This window comes from Vanacampus margaritifer, chromosome 12, assembly GCF_051991255.1.
Source record: "Vanacampus margaritifer isolate UIUO_Vmar chromosome 12, RoL_Vmar_1.0, whole genome shotgun sequence".
Taxonomy (NCBI): Eukaryota; Metazoa; Chordata; class Actinopteri; order Syngnathiformes; family Syngnathidae; genus Vanacampus; species Vanacampus margaritifer.
In genome coordinates this window covers 16475301-16491953 of record NC_135443.1, presented here as the reverse complement: position 1 = coordinate 16491953, position 16653 = coordinate 16475301, and the positions used below count along the sequence as shown (strand labels likewise).

Sequence of the window (16653 nt, the reverse complement as noted above, 5' to 3'; positions counted from 1 at the left end):
ACGATAGCGAATGACCCCGTACTTCCTACTTTCTTTCCTCCGTGACCGGGCGGGAGTCACATGACTACAGGGAATGCTTCCATTACACTTTTGCGAAATACTTCTATTTCGACACGTCTCGAAAACCACCTCATGAGAACGTAAAAACTTTTTTGCGATAATTGAGTTTTTAAAAAAATCTTGTGTTTCCATTATTAGCCTGCTATTGCGCAACTTGCCTTTTGCGCAAAACTGAGGGTAACAGAAATGCACCTATTGTGATTTCTTTTCATCTTGCACTTCACAAATAATCCTAACGCTAAAGCTAAAAACTGATAAAAACTAAAAGAGCTTTAAAATAATTTGTAAAAACTAACAAATCCGCTCTTAATATGTATTTAAAGCTAACTGAATTTATGAAATTACAATTTATTTTTGTACCACTATGGGTATGTTAATTCATAAAGAAATGTAAATACTGTAATGCATATTCAATATACATTATGTATTATATAAATGAAACAACAAAAAAGCTGGCTCTTTTTTAAGATGAGCCGGGCCAAAAGATAGCCGTTCCTTGATTTAGGTTGTGGCTTACTTATAATGAGTGATGGTGGATCTCGAACCACTGGTTTAAGTCTTCAATCTAATAAAGTCTTCAATCTAATAAAGTCATCATACTTTATTCCATGCATGCCCTCCACCCCAAAAAAGAAATACAATCCTCTTTTGGAGACCCAAAATATGGTCACCCCGACCCCAGTACATAATTTTGTAGTTGACACAATCATGTAGGTCAATGATCCTCTGAAGCACCAACAAACGTCCTTCGAAGACAAAGAACTTGAGTCTCCGCTGGAAGCAGTTTTTCCGCTCCCACCATTATTCATCTGCAGACAAGTATTATTTACTGTGTCAACACTGCCCTATCTTTTTATTTTCCATTTGTCAACACTGCCCTATCTTTTTATTTTCCATTTTTCAACATTGAGGACATTGTTGCTGCCGTCCCCGTGGTCCTGTTACCTTGCACCAAGCCTAACGGAGCGTTCGTCCTTTTGGCGGATTCCGTCACCTGTTTTTTCCCTTCCGCATTCTCCCGTCCTTGCCCTCTCTCTTCCTCACCTCAACACCTCGGCTTCCTCTGCTAGAGCTGACAATTGAAGTCCTGGGGGAAACATGCATGTTTGCTTCAAGGAAGAGGTGTAAAGAAAAAAAAAATGAGGAGAGTTAGAAGAAACAGGTCTGACTGAGGGATTCTTTGCATTTCAGTGCATGTCTTTTGCTTCTCTTCTGATTAACTTTGTCTGTTTGATCTATGGAGTTTTTTCTCCAGTTGCTATCCTCTGATGTGAGAATGATACCGTGCCATAAGCCAGGCAGAAAGCATTACTAGATAACAAGCAACGTGCCCTCAAAGTATGCTTTCTGAACATCCATTTCTTTCCATGACAAGAATTGCTTGGCTTATGCATGTGGCAGAAGGTAAACAGTGTAGAAAAATATTAGACTGAACCAACAGAACTAAATATAATTAGGAATTACAGCTTCACTTCAGTCTTCAAACCTATTCTTGTGAGCAGAACGATGAAAGGATGGCATGTCATCAGTGCAGTCATTATTTTTCCGACTTATCTATGTGAGAATCTGTGACGACCGAGACGAGGGCTTGCTTAAAATCAAAGAAGCCAGATGACTGGTGGCAGCTGATAAATGAGGCGGTGAATCTTGACAGGGTGAAGGTGAAACAATTAGGCTGGTTTGACATGATGTAATTCACAGTGATCATATCTGATCGCAGTGAAGTTCTCCTCCTGGACCTTATAAGACGTAATTCTCTGTAGTAATGTTAATTTATTTTTATTTTTTTACTGAGGATCCAAAATAAAAAAATATTTTGAATATAGAGTACACTAACTGAGAGTGAGTTGAACCTCCCATTAAGGGATGCCAATGAAAAAAAAAAAAAACGTCCGAGACCACATCATCTGTAAAATTATTTTTCCATAAGCTATACAGGTATAGCCATATATAAAATAAAAGTGTGTCATATTGTTTTGTCAACCCCATCACTGACAATGACTCACTGGCCCTGGTTAGACACTATTGCTTTCCAACCACACAAGGCCAATGTGGATCTACCTTATTTTTCATTTGCAAAGTCATCCTCATACATGTACATATACCGGTATAGTGTATAATTCCATCCAAGCAGCAGTGTCAATCATTATATTTAAAAAAACTACCATGGGAAAAAAACTATCCAACGCTGCTGTGGTATTCTTTTTGTTTTGCAGTCCCCCCACCTTCCAAAAATCACAACCTTAAAAAAACAAGCATGGCTAATGCTCTCCTGTTCAGAAAGATATAAAGTTGCAAGCATTGCACATACACGTGCATACGGCGTTGTACCATGTAAAAATGGAATTGCCTGCTTTGTTATTTCTCTCAATTTAGCTGGATAAGTTTTGTCACGGCAGCATACTATTCGCTGAAAATGACATGACTTTTATTCTTAATGTGTTCTTTTTTAGTATTTGACAAATTCATTGATTCGTATACTGTACATTTACTCTCACCACAAATATCCAGGCTGGTCTACAAATTTTATATAGCATAGTAATAGGTGACACAAGGGTCACCCTAGCAACTGCAAAGTAACAATTAGTTTAACATTGAAATAATTTTGGAGATACGTATTATTTTAGGCTAAAGAAAACAAAAATAAATAATTGTGCTTAAAGGCGTTATTAGGATTTGATCTGGAGTAGATTAATTAAGAGCTCCTTAGTTCTAAGGATTTAAGTAAAAGGTAATACAGTCAACACGCAGCCCTCTTGGAGGGAAAATGTCAATTTAGAGATGGGAGAGCCAAGCCATTACTACTTCATGGAATTAAAGACTGTTTAATAATGCAACTGCTCAGAAGCATCCCAAGTAGCTTAACCAGCATTATGTCCTCCCCTATTAAAGGGCATTTTAAGTGGATTGCGTTGCATGCCAAAACTCCTAGATTGCCTTTAAAATATCCTAATAACAAGTGCGTTTATGTCAAAGTTTTTAGGAAGAAAAAGTGTAATGTCTCTCATTACAACACAGAAAAGCCACCAAGACTGAGCAACCCTCATTTGGATAAGCATCAAATTTGACACTTTCACAGATATCTTCTGCATATCAATGAATGTTGGCATTAATATTCATGCATAAATAACATGTTCTCAAAAACCTGGCCCCACACAGGGGAATACACGTAAATGTTTGTAGTCTTGCTAATTAAAAACTAAACTAAACAAAGTTGCTATTGATGATTATTTTCCATTTGAGATCTTCAGGTGACAGAAATGAACATTACAAAGTTCCGAATAAATGGAAACAAGAATATTTCCTTTGATTTCCACACTTCTCGCAATAATACATTATTAGGGGATCCATACTATTGTCCACAATACAATAGTTTCTTTTTAGAACCAATCCCCACGTCTTCACAAAGTTTAATGAAAATTAATTAGCAAGTTTTGGGGGAATGTTGTATGCAAAAACAGGACAGAAAACATCTTCCTGGCAAAGGTAAAAATGCATTTCTCATATTCATGCGGCGTTATTGTCTTGTTTACAACGTGACCTTTGAAGAAAAAAATGAAATCAGTTTTTGAACAGCTAATTGCTGCTTCTCCCTTTTAGCAGCAGCAGAAAATAAACATTTTGATCATGTTGGAGAGGATGCGCTGTTCTGTATTGCCATGCATAATGACTCGGTAAATGTAAATGAGAGGCCATGAACCGGACGCTGATGTCACGGATAAGAGGTTAATCTAGGTTACAGCTCTGAGATGAATGTTGTGATGTCTGGGCCAGTCTGGGGCAGAATCAATCACGGGTAATCACCACGCAATCCATCGAGGTTAGAGTTGTGCTGGACTTGCAAGTGCCTCACTGCGGAGTCACACAGGGCAAAGATAGCCTTGCGGGAGCAGGGTGGCTGCACTCATCAGGCCAAGATGATGCTCAAACTGAGATCTGCCTTTTGAGCTCCCCGACATCTATTTTGCTTCTAGTTGGTACACAATGCAACTCCAATTTATAGATATTTTTTAAATGGATATTAAAATTGGAACACGTTTATCAAAGCGACATTGTTATGACTGTATTTTGGGTCATGGGGTCAGTGAGTTGTTATACTCTTATATTATGCGGTCTTTTATTATGCTGTCCCTTATGATGATGAGGTATCAGTCAGTCTTATTTCACCTAGTCATTTTTATTTTGTAGTTGCTATACAGTTGCCATGTTCCTTATGATGATAATGTTTGATGATAATGTGTTCACCACTCTTTGTCTAGTCGTATGCAAATGTTCCCTTTGAGCACCATATGGTGTAGAAAGCGCTATAACTTTAGTCCATTGACCATTTACTGTGAGAAAGTTGCCATTTGCTATGCTATTAGTCTTATTTTGTCTAGTCGTTTTTGTTTTCACAGTTAAGTCCGTTACGATAATAAGGTTTGATAATGATGTGTTAACCACTCTTAGTTTCTCTAGTTTGCTTGTATGTTTATTTTAATTTTGTATTATCTTGTTTTACATGCCTTTACTGCATGATTGATTTGTATTCAATATACAGCACTTTGCATGAAGTGATAGTTGTTTCAAAGTGCTTTATAACTAAAGTTGAGTTGAGTAGTCTTGATGAGAATGTTGCCAGTTACTATGCTATCAGTCTTATTTTCTCTAATCATTTTAAATGTGTAGTTGCTATACAGTTGCAATGCCATCCATTCATCCATCCATTTTCCTAACCGCTTGTTCTCACAAGGGTCGCGTGGGTTGCTGGAGCCTATCCCAGCTGGCTTCGGGCAGTAGGCGGGGTACACCCTGAACTGGTTGCCAGCCAATTGCAGGGCACACAGAGACGAACAACCATACTCACAATCACACCCATGGACAACTTGGAGAGTTCAATTAACCTGCCATGCATGTCTTTGGAATGTGGGAGGAAACCGGAGTACCCGGAGAAAAGCCACGCAAGCACAGGGAGAACATGCAAACTCCACCCAGGAAAGACGAAGCCCGGACTCGATCTCACATCCTCTGCACTGGGAGGCGGTCGTGCTAACCAGTCAGCTACCGTTCCGCCTGAATTAACATACTTATTCTTAATTTTAATCAATAGTGAATCTTTTTGGTGTGTGCTACTTATTTTTCATTTAAAGGTGCATTGTGCCGTTTAAAAAGGTAATATTAAAGCTTTTTCTACATCATGCATGCTCCACCAATGCCCAGATGAGTACGAAGAGCCCTGACTGTTTTACTCTGACTGCATCTATCAGCTTTTATCTTCCCTATATAGTAAAGTGTGAGTTTTTCTTGCCTCATTTGAAGTCATGTCTTCGTTTGTCAACTGTGGCTGTCGCTTTAAGATCGTGTACGAACCCGCACGCGCGCCACGAACGAGCCTGACACACATGCTGCAGTTACTCTTTGGGCCAGAGGTGGCAGTCGGGAGTAAAGAAGTGACAAATTGCACAAAGATCCTTTAAAAAAATTGGACAACTTGGAGTGTCCAATCAACCTGCCATGCATGTCTTTCTGAGTGGTACTTTTGTTATCCAGCCCTGCTCTCTGCTGTTGTCTTTGTATTTTTGTATATAAAGACTCCTTGTGTCATGTCTGGGTAGAGCTGGCTTTGGTTGAGGGCCCCGATTGGTTCTGAGTGGATGCCTGCCCTTCCGCAGGCTGACCAATCCGGGCCCTCAGCCACTTGTGCCTGGCCCCAGGTGTGACTAATCCCTTAATTAGTGTGGGTGCATTTAATTCCCGGGTGGTGATCAGTCCCTTGTGGGATCATTGCCGATTGTCACGGTCACCCCCGGAGTTTGTTCTGTCGTTTTGATTTTGATTTTGAGTTTGTAAAATAAAGCACGCCAGTCTCGCCTGCACTCCTGTTGTGGTTCTCCTGCCTCCCTGCATTTTGGGTCCTCTACTCCACACGCCGGCGGACTCAACTCCGCTCCTTGGCCGGACCGTGACACCTTGTTTGCCAATATCCGTGTCTTGACTGCATTCAGGTCCAAATTCCGCATCTCGCGCGACAAACATCTTGATGAAAACAAGTTACAACTAGTTTAAAACAAGTTCTTCCATCACAGACGAGCTGCCATTTTCAAGTGCGTAAACGATGACATCACAAGACATCAAGACAGAGCATGCGCAAACCGGTTGCAGCCTGGCTATTCCGATTCAAATGTTTACATGACGTTTGTTCGCATTAGCCAAAGGAATACACTACTCCTGTGAAACTGAAAGAATTTCCATTCAAATTCGACGTTATATTTTGTGAGTTGTTTGTATGAAGCCTTTTCATTCCGTTAGGTCATTCGGTTTAATTCCAATTGGAATATAAGGCTTCATGTAAACTAAACTAATAGTATAACAACTGTTTAAATACTTTTGTGCCCCTACCCTTGCTTTTCAAATACCCAATCAGGTTCCACTAAAAAGGTCAGTTAGAATTATAACTGAAGTGGTTAAATGTCTTTTGAATGGCATTTAAACTGTAAGGGAAAATTACAACAATTTACACAAAATGTCTCAAGAATTGTTCCAAACATGCAGAATTTCAATGTGATATAACAGAATAAATTGTTATTCTGTGCAAAAAAAAAAGAAGAAAAAAGAAAAAAGAAACTCTTTGGTGGTTGATGGACAACAATAAACCTAATGTTTCTTCCACGAGAGATTATAATTACTTATTCCCTGCATCTGTCCTGCTTTTAACTTAATAACTGAATAATTGTGTATAGTAATCAAACAGCTGGATAAATCATACTCATTTAACATGGCCAACCTTCTCAATCTCAAAAAGAATGACTACAAATTGAGTGACCCCCAAAACAATGCTCTATTGTTACGAGGGTCTGCACACTGGTGTCGAGCCTACCTATCAAAAATGTCCCTCTGCTGCAAAAAGACAGAGTGCATACCAGGGTGAGCAGGTCTAGAGAACAAAAGAGCTGGCAGAACAATGTAGAGCTCACGGTTAATGTTAAGGGCTCAAACCTTACTGCCATCGCTCCAGCAGCAAGCAACTCCTTCCTTCATTTGTGGATTGTTGGATGTTTATTTTTATTTACCGGTATTTGCTTTGTTCTGTAGTCTTGGAAGTACAAGTCCCATCATGTGCGTTGCCACAGCCACAATTCCCCACTATAGTGACAAACAAGTCACACAATTTTTCAGGTTAGCGTCTAAGATCACATGACCGAATGGTGTTAAATTACAAGAAACTCTGATCAATTCCCTTTCACCAGTTTTGCTTTTAATATATTTTATGTGATACAACAAATACCTTGCTAATTTTGAATTCCAAGCCATAACCACATTTAAGAATCTTAGATGACTCACCCCTAAATCTGTGTTTTTTTTGTAATGTATTACTTAGTAACTCGTTACGGCCGTCACTGGTGGGTTCTTACAGTATACGTTCAATGATGATTCAATGCATTCAACCAACAAACCGAACAGATGCTTGTGAGAGCAACCATAGCAACAAGACACAAGTAATCATTTTTAATCAGCACAGCCAGGAAGGTGTTTCCAGATGTGCTCCTCAACCTCCTCTAGAATAACAAAAAGAGTGGCTCGAGGTGGGGAGCCACGGTTGTCGGACAAGGCGCACAAAGGACTCTGTGACACTCATCAACGGTCTGCAGAGGTCATGTTACAAAAGGTCTTTATGAAAGGAAGGGAAGGAAGACGAAAATATTCTTCTAATGATGGAGCACAATGAGAATCACAAGTGGACTTTTTTGGAGTCAAGGTTGAAATTTGCCATCTGACAAAAAAAAAGTCTCGCTTTTAGACTGATCATGAATGTGCAGTCTTATAAAGAACACAAATATTGTTTTCAATAAAACTATAATTTTCCTGCATGTAAAAGCATAAATAACAGTTTGTATGTATGTTTAGTCTAAATGGCAATAAACAAGGCCCTTATTGCATAAATATACACCTCAAACTTTTTAAGACCTGCACCTCTCCCTGCCTTGGAGGATGGTTTGCGTTCGCTACGGTTGAACAGTTTCTGGGATTGTCAACACTGAAACATTTTGGATTTTCCTTGCAAGATTTGGAAGTGGTAGTTGGGGATCAATGGCCTGCTCAATACTGATGCACAACCATTACCCACCATTAAATACCATAGCTGCATTTCCACCGCAGGAACTTCAGGGTAAATTTACGGGGCCAGCCCCGTATGTGCGCGTCTACAGTACACTGCAGTTTACGGTGGACGAGCGGAGGTCCTACTCCAGAGTAGGTCCTTTGCCGGCCCGATAAACTCCCGATCGGGCTTTCTTATTGATTGGCTAAAAAATATTTAGTATAAAAAATGATCTTGCCTTCATGCGCGACGATGATGCATTCTCGGCTTAAGTCTCTTCCACCAAAACAATTCTCTTAATAATCCTTTGCCTATTTTTGTTCCACTCTACTGTTAGCCTTTTCAAATTCTTCATCTAGACGCTGTCTCCTCTCACTCAAACCACCCATCCACGGCAAGTACATAAAAAAAAGGTGATAAAAATGGCTACCGCCACAAGTTTTTCTCTTTCCTCTTTGTTCAGATTTTTGCGGTTAAGTGCTTGGGTGACATCACAAAAACCGTCGCAAGGCGATTACGTGTCAATCGAAACTCGTGACTTGCGAGAGTCAGCCTTTTTAAATTATTCATCTAAACGCTGTCTCCTCTCACTCAAACCATCCATCCGTCCACAGAAAGTACACAAAATAAAAAGCAGAGAAAAACAGCAAGCACCTAAAGTTTTTCTCTTTCCTCGTGATTTTCGTTGCGCGGTGCTTGGGTGACGTCACGGGAGAAAAAGTCGCAGGGCGTTTACGTGTCGATCGAAACTCGTGACGTCGCGAAATGGGTCGTACTCCGCAGTGGAAACACGGCCACAAGCGGACCGGCTGAGAGGACGGTTCCTGTGAAAGTCCCTACCCACCTCCCCATACCCGAACGTCCTGCGGTGTAAATGCGGCTCATGTGAGTTGTGCCTCATTGACCCCATATTGCACCTGGAACTTCAGCTACAGAAAAAAGAAAATACATTTTGCAACATATATTAAGAGGTCCACAATTGAGAACTCTAACAAGTTATCCTAAACACTTAATAAGACCACATATGTATTTATTAGGGGTGTCAAAATTAGTGTGTTAATTTTGAGTTCATTTAAAGTTCCTTTAACACCACTAATTTATTAAAAGTGCGATTATTGACTGCCCCTTACTTGGAAAGCCCGTACTGGGAGGATTCCAGTTGCAACGCAGCAGGCACGCTCATGTCAAAATTTTGCAGCAATGAATTTAATAATAATGCATATATTTGTGGAGACTGGGGTCAAATTGTATTTTACAATTTTTAGATTAGATAGTTCTTAATATGAAAAGAAAAATGCACTGAGCTGTCACCAATGTCTTACAAATGCAATCATGCCATCTAGTGACAGAAAAATTAACTCAACATAAATCAATATCACACTTCTTTTTTTTTTTACAGTACAGTACATCTTCTTAATTTTAATTCAAGTTTATGAATTATTATGGAATTACTGTATCATTGACTAAAAGATGCAGCCATATATCTATTAGTTTAAAAAAAAATCCCCACTTTAATGTTAACAAGAGGGTGAAACTTTATATAAATATTTTATTGTACATTTTATTGCAGGCTACATTTAGAACAGATATGAAATATGCGATTAATTGTGAGCTAACTCTTGAAGTCATGCGATTACTTACAATTAAGAATTGTAATAGCCTGACACCCCTAGTATTTATATATTATAAATATAATATAATATATTGTATGAGGTACTACCCAACAACACTTAAAATAACCAGTCATAGCTTCTTTAAATGCAACACACAGTTTCTAAAAATAAGTTTATTGTCTGTGTATGGGTCTCATCATCAGCATTCATATCAATGCTTGTTACATTACAACAATAATGCCAACTTAGCTTTTACCACTAAGGGTCTGTATATAACTGAGAAAAGTTTTGTTTGGATGGTTGATTTTTCTTAAGTACTGTGCACTGATTTGAAAGCAGCACCACATTAGACATTAATATCACAATTATGAAAACTGCTGGGTAATTTGCACTCGCAAGGACATCTGCAAGGAAAAAGTAACATTAAACGCAATCAGCGTAATTGGATTGTACAGAAATGCATATTTTTCTGTTTTATCTGTGCTTGCCGCAGCGCTCGAGTGCTTTCAAACATAAAAATGAGAGTGTACTCACTGTAGAGAATGGTGCCCTGTGTAGATCGAGTTTTTGCAGTCAAATGGAGAATAACGGTGGTGTCCTTGACAGGGGAAGCTACATTATTGTTGGCGTCTGAAGACTGAAGAATGGATGTGAGAGGTTGCAGCTCCAAATAAGACGTGCCAGCAAAAGACGGGATGTATACTTTGGAATCTTGAAAAAAACAAACAAACAAAAAATACTTCATATAATAGGAGTTTTTTTTCTTTTTTCAGGAAGGATATTTGAGGCAATGAAAAAATGGCCACAACATTTGTATACCGTCTAAAAATTCTGCCTTTACAAAAATACCAAGTCAGAGAGGTTTAAGTTTAATCATCATGCTTTTACTTGTTCATGATAATGTTCTAATTCAAATAACCAAACTAAGCGGTGTACCCAATGCCGTGGGCAGCAGGTGTAGTTTAAGTGACGGCCAGGAAAGTTGTCATGTTTCTGCCTTTGCTGCACTGACAGTTTGCCTATTAGCAGTCAGCAATGCTCTGTCAGGGCTACATGCGGTTGTCATTTCCCCCTGGATGACAAAGGGTATGACTTGAAGGGGAGCTGAAGGAGGTGCCCACTCAGGTCATCAACTGCACAAGACAGTGGTGACATTGTACACCTGGTGGAGTGCTTGAGAGCTTGCTGCGTGGCAATAGATTGAAAAATGGCCGGCTTCAGCTCAGGGAGTTGTAACCTCAGTGTCCGACATGAAGCAAACGTTTTTGTGTGTGTTTTTTTAAGATGATAGCGGATGATATAAATCATGTGCAGTGGCAACTTTATGTTAAAATATAGGGCAACAACTACTTAGGCGGGGCTAAATCATACCAAAGCCATCGTACTATTTCTTACTGGTTGACGTACTGATTAATAATTTCAATCTCTCTTTCAATGGCAGCGTAACAAACAATACCTAACCAATATCGTAAAAAAGGACAAGGGGCTCTACTGTATTCTCCAGCGTAACTCTGTCAAGAGTGAGGTTTGCACTGCTGTGGGTGTGAACACAGTCAACTTCAGTCATGTCCAATCAAAGCGCCGATTCTCATTCACTTTAAATGCGGCACACGAGTCATACATTGACTGTCAGTGGACATGGCGGAACGCGGACATCCACATTTTTCTCATGAAGAAACTAATTTATTCGTCTTGGGAGGTCAAAAGTACAGTAAATGGATCTTACTGTAGACATCAATGGCCAGCCCATTTAAAATGGATCTTTGACTTCTATAACCGTCAATGGCAGTGATAGAGTTACTGCAAATAGACCTCCACAGATGAATGATGTAAAATTGGCTTGGGAGGAGATCACTATTCTGGCTAATAAGTAAAATACAGCATTACATTTAATTACAATGAACAATACATTAAATACAGTTATATATAATATATAATCTATATACTATATATAATATAGTTAGCTTTCATGCTAAGAAACTCACCTCCCAGTCAGGGTTAATATAGTTTTGGAATTTTTCATTTTAGTTGGTTTTTATTTCAATGTGAATTTTGTTTTTTAAATGTAGTTTTCACAGGGGTTATGTTATTATTATAATTTTTTTAATGTTTAGTTTTGTTTAGTTTTAGTTAGTTTCAGTATTAGTTAAAAAAAAAAAGTGTATTACTTGTGTGCAATACTTAATAAACACCATGGTAAAATGAAAAAAGTAACACATTTCTTACCTAGAGTCGCATTTCGGCTGAGTTAACTGAAAAAGCAGGCGACCCGAGACACTGGAGCCAAAAGTCAAGCATGCAAAAGTGTCGACTAGGAACAACGTCATCTGAATGTGCTTTTCTATTGGCTGCTGGTAGATGACGTCACTTCTGTGTTCTTATTCCGGTTAATATCGAAATAAATATACTTAAAATCACATTAAAAAAATCAACCCCAAATGCTCATGTATTACATTAATTACCAAATACTAAAACAAAGGACATTTGCGCTTTAATTATAGTTGGTTTAAGTTAGTTTTGTAAACGTAAAATGCAGTTTCAGTTTTCCAAAGCATTTTTATTTTATTTTATTTTGTTAACTTTTAGTACCAGCTCAGTGTTCTAGTGGTAGAGTGCCTAGCCTCAGAGTTGAAGGTTGTGGGTTCAATTCCTGGCTAGGTCATGACAAAGAAAATGTGACCTGTTACCTCCCTGCTTGACAAGTTATCCAAGTGTAAAAAATAATACTCATGTATTTTAAGAAAATAATTCTATTTATTACAGCATCGACATTACTTGGTTTTAGTCTCAAAATACTATTTTCAAGACCGCAGTGGTTGATATGGGCCTAGTATTATTTTCTTACTTTTTAAAATCTTACAGGTGAATTTAAATGAAAATTTCTTGTTCTGTTGGCAGATAATTTTGCTTATTTGAAGTAATAATTTTCTTACTTTACTATATTTTTTTCTTAAATTTTCTACAGTCCTTTTTGTAGTGTATGACAATTAGGAATGTTAATGGTATTCAACTCTGATGTTGAATGCACAAAACTGTGGTTCGTATCACACAGTCTGGCAGACAAATGAGTCCCTTTTATGAGGTTTTCCCTTTTTAATACACGAAAAGTGACAATTCAAAGCAACTGTCAGGCAGGCTTCTTTGTTGGGGATTTTATGTGCACATAACAAGCCTGACATTTGTGATCTCAACGTCTGGCTGTCTAATGTTAGCACCCTGCATGTCAGTACTCTCACCTCAGGCAGGTGCCTTGTGGATCACTAACAGGATGATATCAAGTAGGCAAAAATACGGTCACGCCAGTCAGAATTTGAAGCTACGATAAATTGTTTCTTCAAAGACGAGTCGGCTGGTCCAAGATCTTACCAAAGACATGGTGTCAACTATGCAGTCAATTGAAGGCTATGCGTTCACAGGATTAGTTGGGGACTAAATGGCTTTGAGGGAAAGATGTAGTCATAAAAGACAAAACCACTGAGGCGGGAAATTATTCAGTCTGTATTGATTATGACCTCCTTCTACGGCTCATTACCTTATGTCCTTATTTCTTGAATATCTGAAGGTCTGATGGAGGATATAGGCTGAGTGTGGATCATTCAAATGAAAGGTGATTGCAGGTTTGTCCCATTTATGTCTTTTCAAAAAGTTCTACCTTATCAGGTTATTTCAAAAAGTATGGTACCTTGTGCGCTTCTGTGTCATGCATTAATGTAACCTATTTCCTAAATATGTGGGATATTTCCAGTCTTTTTTGTTCTAGTGTCATTTTCCAAGAACCTTAGACCTTGAAAAATAAGTACACAATCTAGGATGAAAATTCTTATCGCCAGCAGGAAGCAACACCAAAATAATTCTGAAATATAAGAGGTTTCCTTATAGTTTGTCATACAAGGCATCGCCAAAGATATTAAAAAGCAAAATAAAATAAACCATCTCTTTTGTAAAATAAAAAAGATGAAGAAAAATGAGAAATGGCATGACCATCTATTTCAGTCCTCTGACTAATTATTCAAGTAAGCATAGCAACATTTATAGCTAGACACAAATAACTTGGTTGCTTTTAAAAGACAGTCATTTGCAACAAATAGGACCAGCTCCGCTCAGTCTCATTAACTGTTTAAGTGGCTAAATCTGAAAGGGCAGTAAACATGCGCTTCTCTTTTAATACCCAAGTCTGTATACTGAGTTTCCTGTGACGCAAAGCCATCCAGCATGTGCACTTGATTTATTTAAATTTGATTATTTCTCTAAAATAAACAAAAGATGATTTACATAATGACTACTAAATAAAGTTGCACACAACATTCTAATTTATTGAGATGCACCTGCAATCATTGTGTGGGGAAAAAATACTTTAAAATACATAAAATAAAATGAGAGAGAGAGAGAGAGAGAGAGACAGAAATCTATTGAAAATATTGAAGGTAAAGCACTGAAAATAAATAATCATAGTGTTATGACGGTGTTCTGGGTTGGGTCATTGGGTTAAGTCATAGAGTCTTTGTGTTTATGATATTGTCAGTTGCTTATGCAGTTACTATGTCCCTTATGATGATAATGTATGGTGATATGTCCCATATGATGAGATTGTATGATGATGATGTATTAGCCACTCTTAGTTCATCTAGTCATATGCAGTTATTATGCCCTTTATGAAGATGATGCGGTAATGTCGTCAGTTGCTATTAGTCTGTGTTATGCATTTTAATATTGCCCGTTGCATATATAGTTACTATGTCCCATATGTAATGTATGATGACGATGATGTATTTCCCACTCTTTTAAGCAGTTACTATGATGATAATGTTATAATGTTGACAGTTGCTATGGCCCTGTATTAGTCACTCTTAGCTTGTCTAGTCAGGGCTTTAATTCTGTGATGTGGAATTGTGCGTTACTGAATGACACTTTTGTCAGTACGTTGAGGTTCCTTAGCCGAGGTTTTCGCTCAACACGCCAATGTTTTCTATCCCTACTTAGCCGTACTATCTCAATCGAGGTTCAATATCTCAATCGAGGTTCCTCGGTCAATGTTTCTCCGTCAAGTGTTTTCTTCAAGGCCATTTGAATCCAGCCTGTTCTCTGTTCTTACTTTGTATTTTTGTCTATGAAGACACTATTTCTCAACTCCCATGTCTTGTCTGCATTCTGGTCCTAAGTGCGCACCTCACATGACACATAGAATGATATGAACTTTGACCTCAACTATAGTACGGGATTTGCTATTTTTAGGAATCTGAGAAACAGCACACCAAAAAACATAGGCATTTTTTCCAGCGTATATTTTGTTGCTGTCACAGTATTCTTAATATAATTTGATGCTTTCCTGTAACATAGGACAATGCAAATAAATATTCAAAAGATGCAAATTGTGTGTCTACGTGGAGCAGTTGAAGATTTGCATCCCACATGCTACTCTCGGGCTTTTAATACCATGTTTAAATGGATAGACAAAACAAATAAGACAGATTTGGGGGTGAAACCATATTTCTGTGCATAAATACATTTTATATTATTGTGCCGTATCACCAATGAAAGCATATGTGTAGGCACATTATACACATCTTATTGATATCAGTTTGATTTAACATTAATGTAAGCAGCCTGTGCATGTGTCCCCTGGATGTAAGCATGCAAAGGTTACAGCATGCAAGTCAGCATTTCGTTTGGAAGACAAACAAGTCAATGTCATTAGTTCCAGGCCAAGATGATGTCTGGATAAACACCAAAGAGCAGAGACGACTGTGTTTCTTCTTCTCTTGTGGCTATCACTTAATTTAACAGGATGTGAGTACAAGGTTGTCAGCGAGCACAGCTGCCACGGCGACACATGTGCAAAGGCTTAGTCAGCATGTAAACAGCCCATGGACTTCTTCTACAGGCCATTGCAAGCAGGGACTGGAAAGCACAGCAATGGATGAGTGCTCATATGAGATTGGACTGCGTTAAACCTGAGAAACTGCATGGAATGCTTTTGAGAAAGGGACACTTCTTACAAAGTCAGCAGAAATTAATCTGAAGGCCTACTGCTGGTCTTAAAAGGGAGACTTCATGGGTCTGAGAATTTGTTGGATAAGCAAGAACTTCTTTTCTGTCCATGTGAGAAAACTGTGCAGTTATAAACTATATAAAAATGACATTTTTATGTTTCTTTTTTTGGAAATGAAAATAAGGTCACCCTTGCATATTAGTATCACAACATGGATGAGGCAAAATGCTTACACTCAACATTCAAACTGTCACGGCATCATTTTAGTGTGAATTAAGTTGCGTACAAACTCAGAAAATATTAGTAAAGATGCTAGTACTCAGTATCCCAGGTAGTCTCCTTACTAATATAGCATCTAAATTATTTTGAAGATATTATTTTAGGTCTAATTTGTATTTATTAAAGGGGAGTTCAACCCAAAATGTTTTTTGGACAATATGTTCTATGCAGCCCCAACATTGTATTCTGGTTGATTTTATGTGAGTGGAATATGAGTTAAGCAGCAACATCAATCAGTTTTTATCCATCTCAGGGGGCGGCCATTTTGCCACTTGCTGTCAACTGAAGATGACATCAATGTTGCTCAGGGCTAAGGCAACGACCAATCACAGCTCACCTCAAAATCAAAGACGCATCTGTCGAGGAAGGACGCATTGGGCAGAATGCGAGCCGATCTACTCTTCGGGAAGCCACGACATGAAAGTGAAAGCTGATCCAAGGTCAGCGAAGACGCTACTGGTAAACGAGCATGCGCTCGCCTTGGCTGCTTGCCTGGTTGGGTGGGCCTGTTGGTGGCCTATGGGAACCAAATTTCCAATTCCAAATGATTGGTACTAGCTGCAACTTACACACAGACATTACTCAAGATGAACTGAGCAAGGAGTGTGCAGACTTAAGAAGTCTGGGATTGATAA

General features: G+C 38.5%; 1 protein-coding gene across 3 annotated transcripts in view; it reads right to left on the bottom strand.

Annotated features, from left to right (window-relative positions):
- The window catches only part of eys (eyes shut homolog), a 206369-nt gene that overhangs the window by 55710 nt on the left and 134006 nt on the right, over positions 1–16653 (bottom strand). For all 3 annotated transcript variants that reach the window (XM_077582976.1, XM_077582977.1, XM_077582978.1), the window contains one exon: positions 10285–10461. In XM_077582976.1, coding sequence (XP_077439102.1) covers positions 10285–10461 — 177 coding nt within the window. The remainder of the gene's footprint in view (positions 1–10284; positions 10462–16653) is intronic.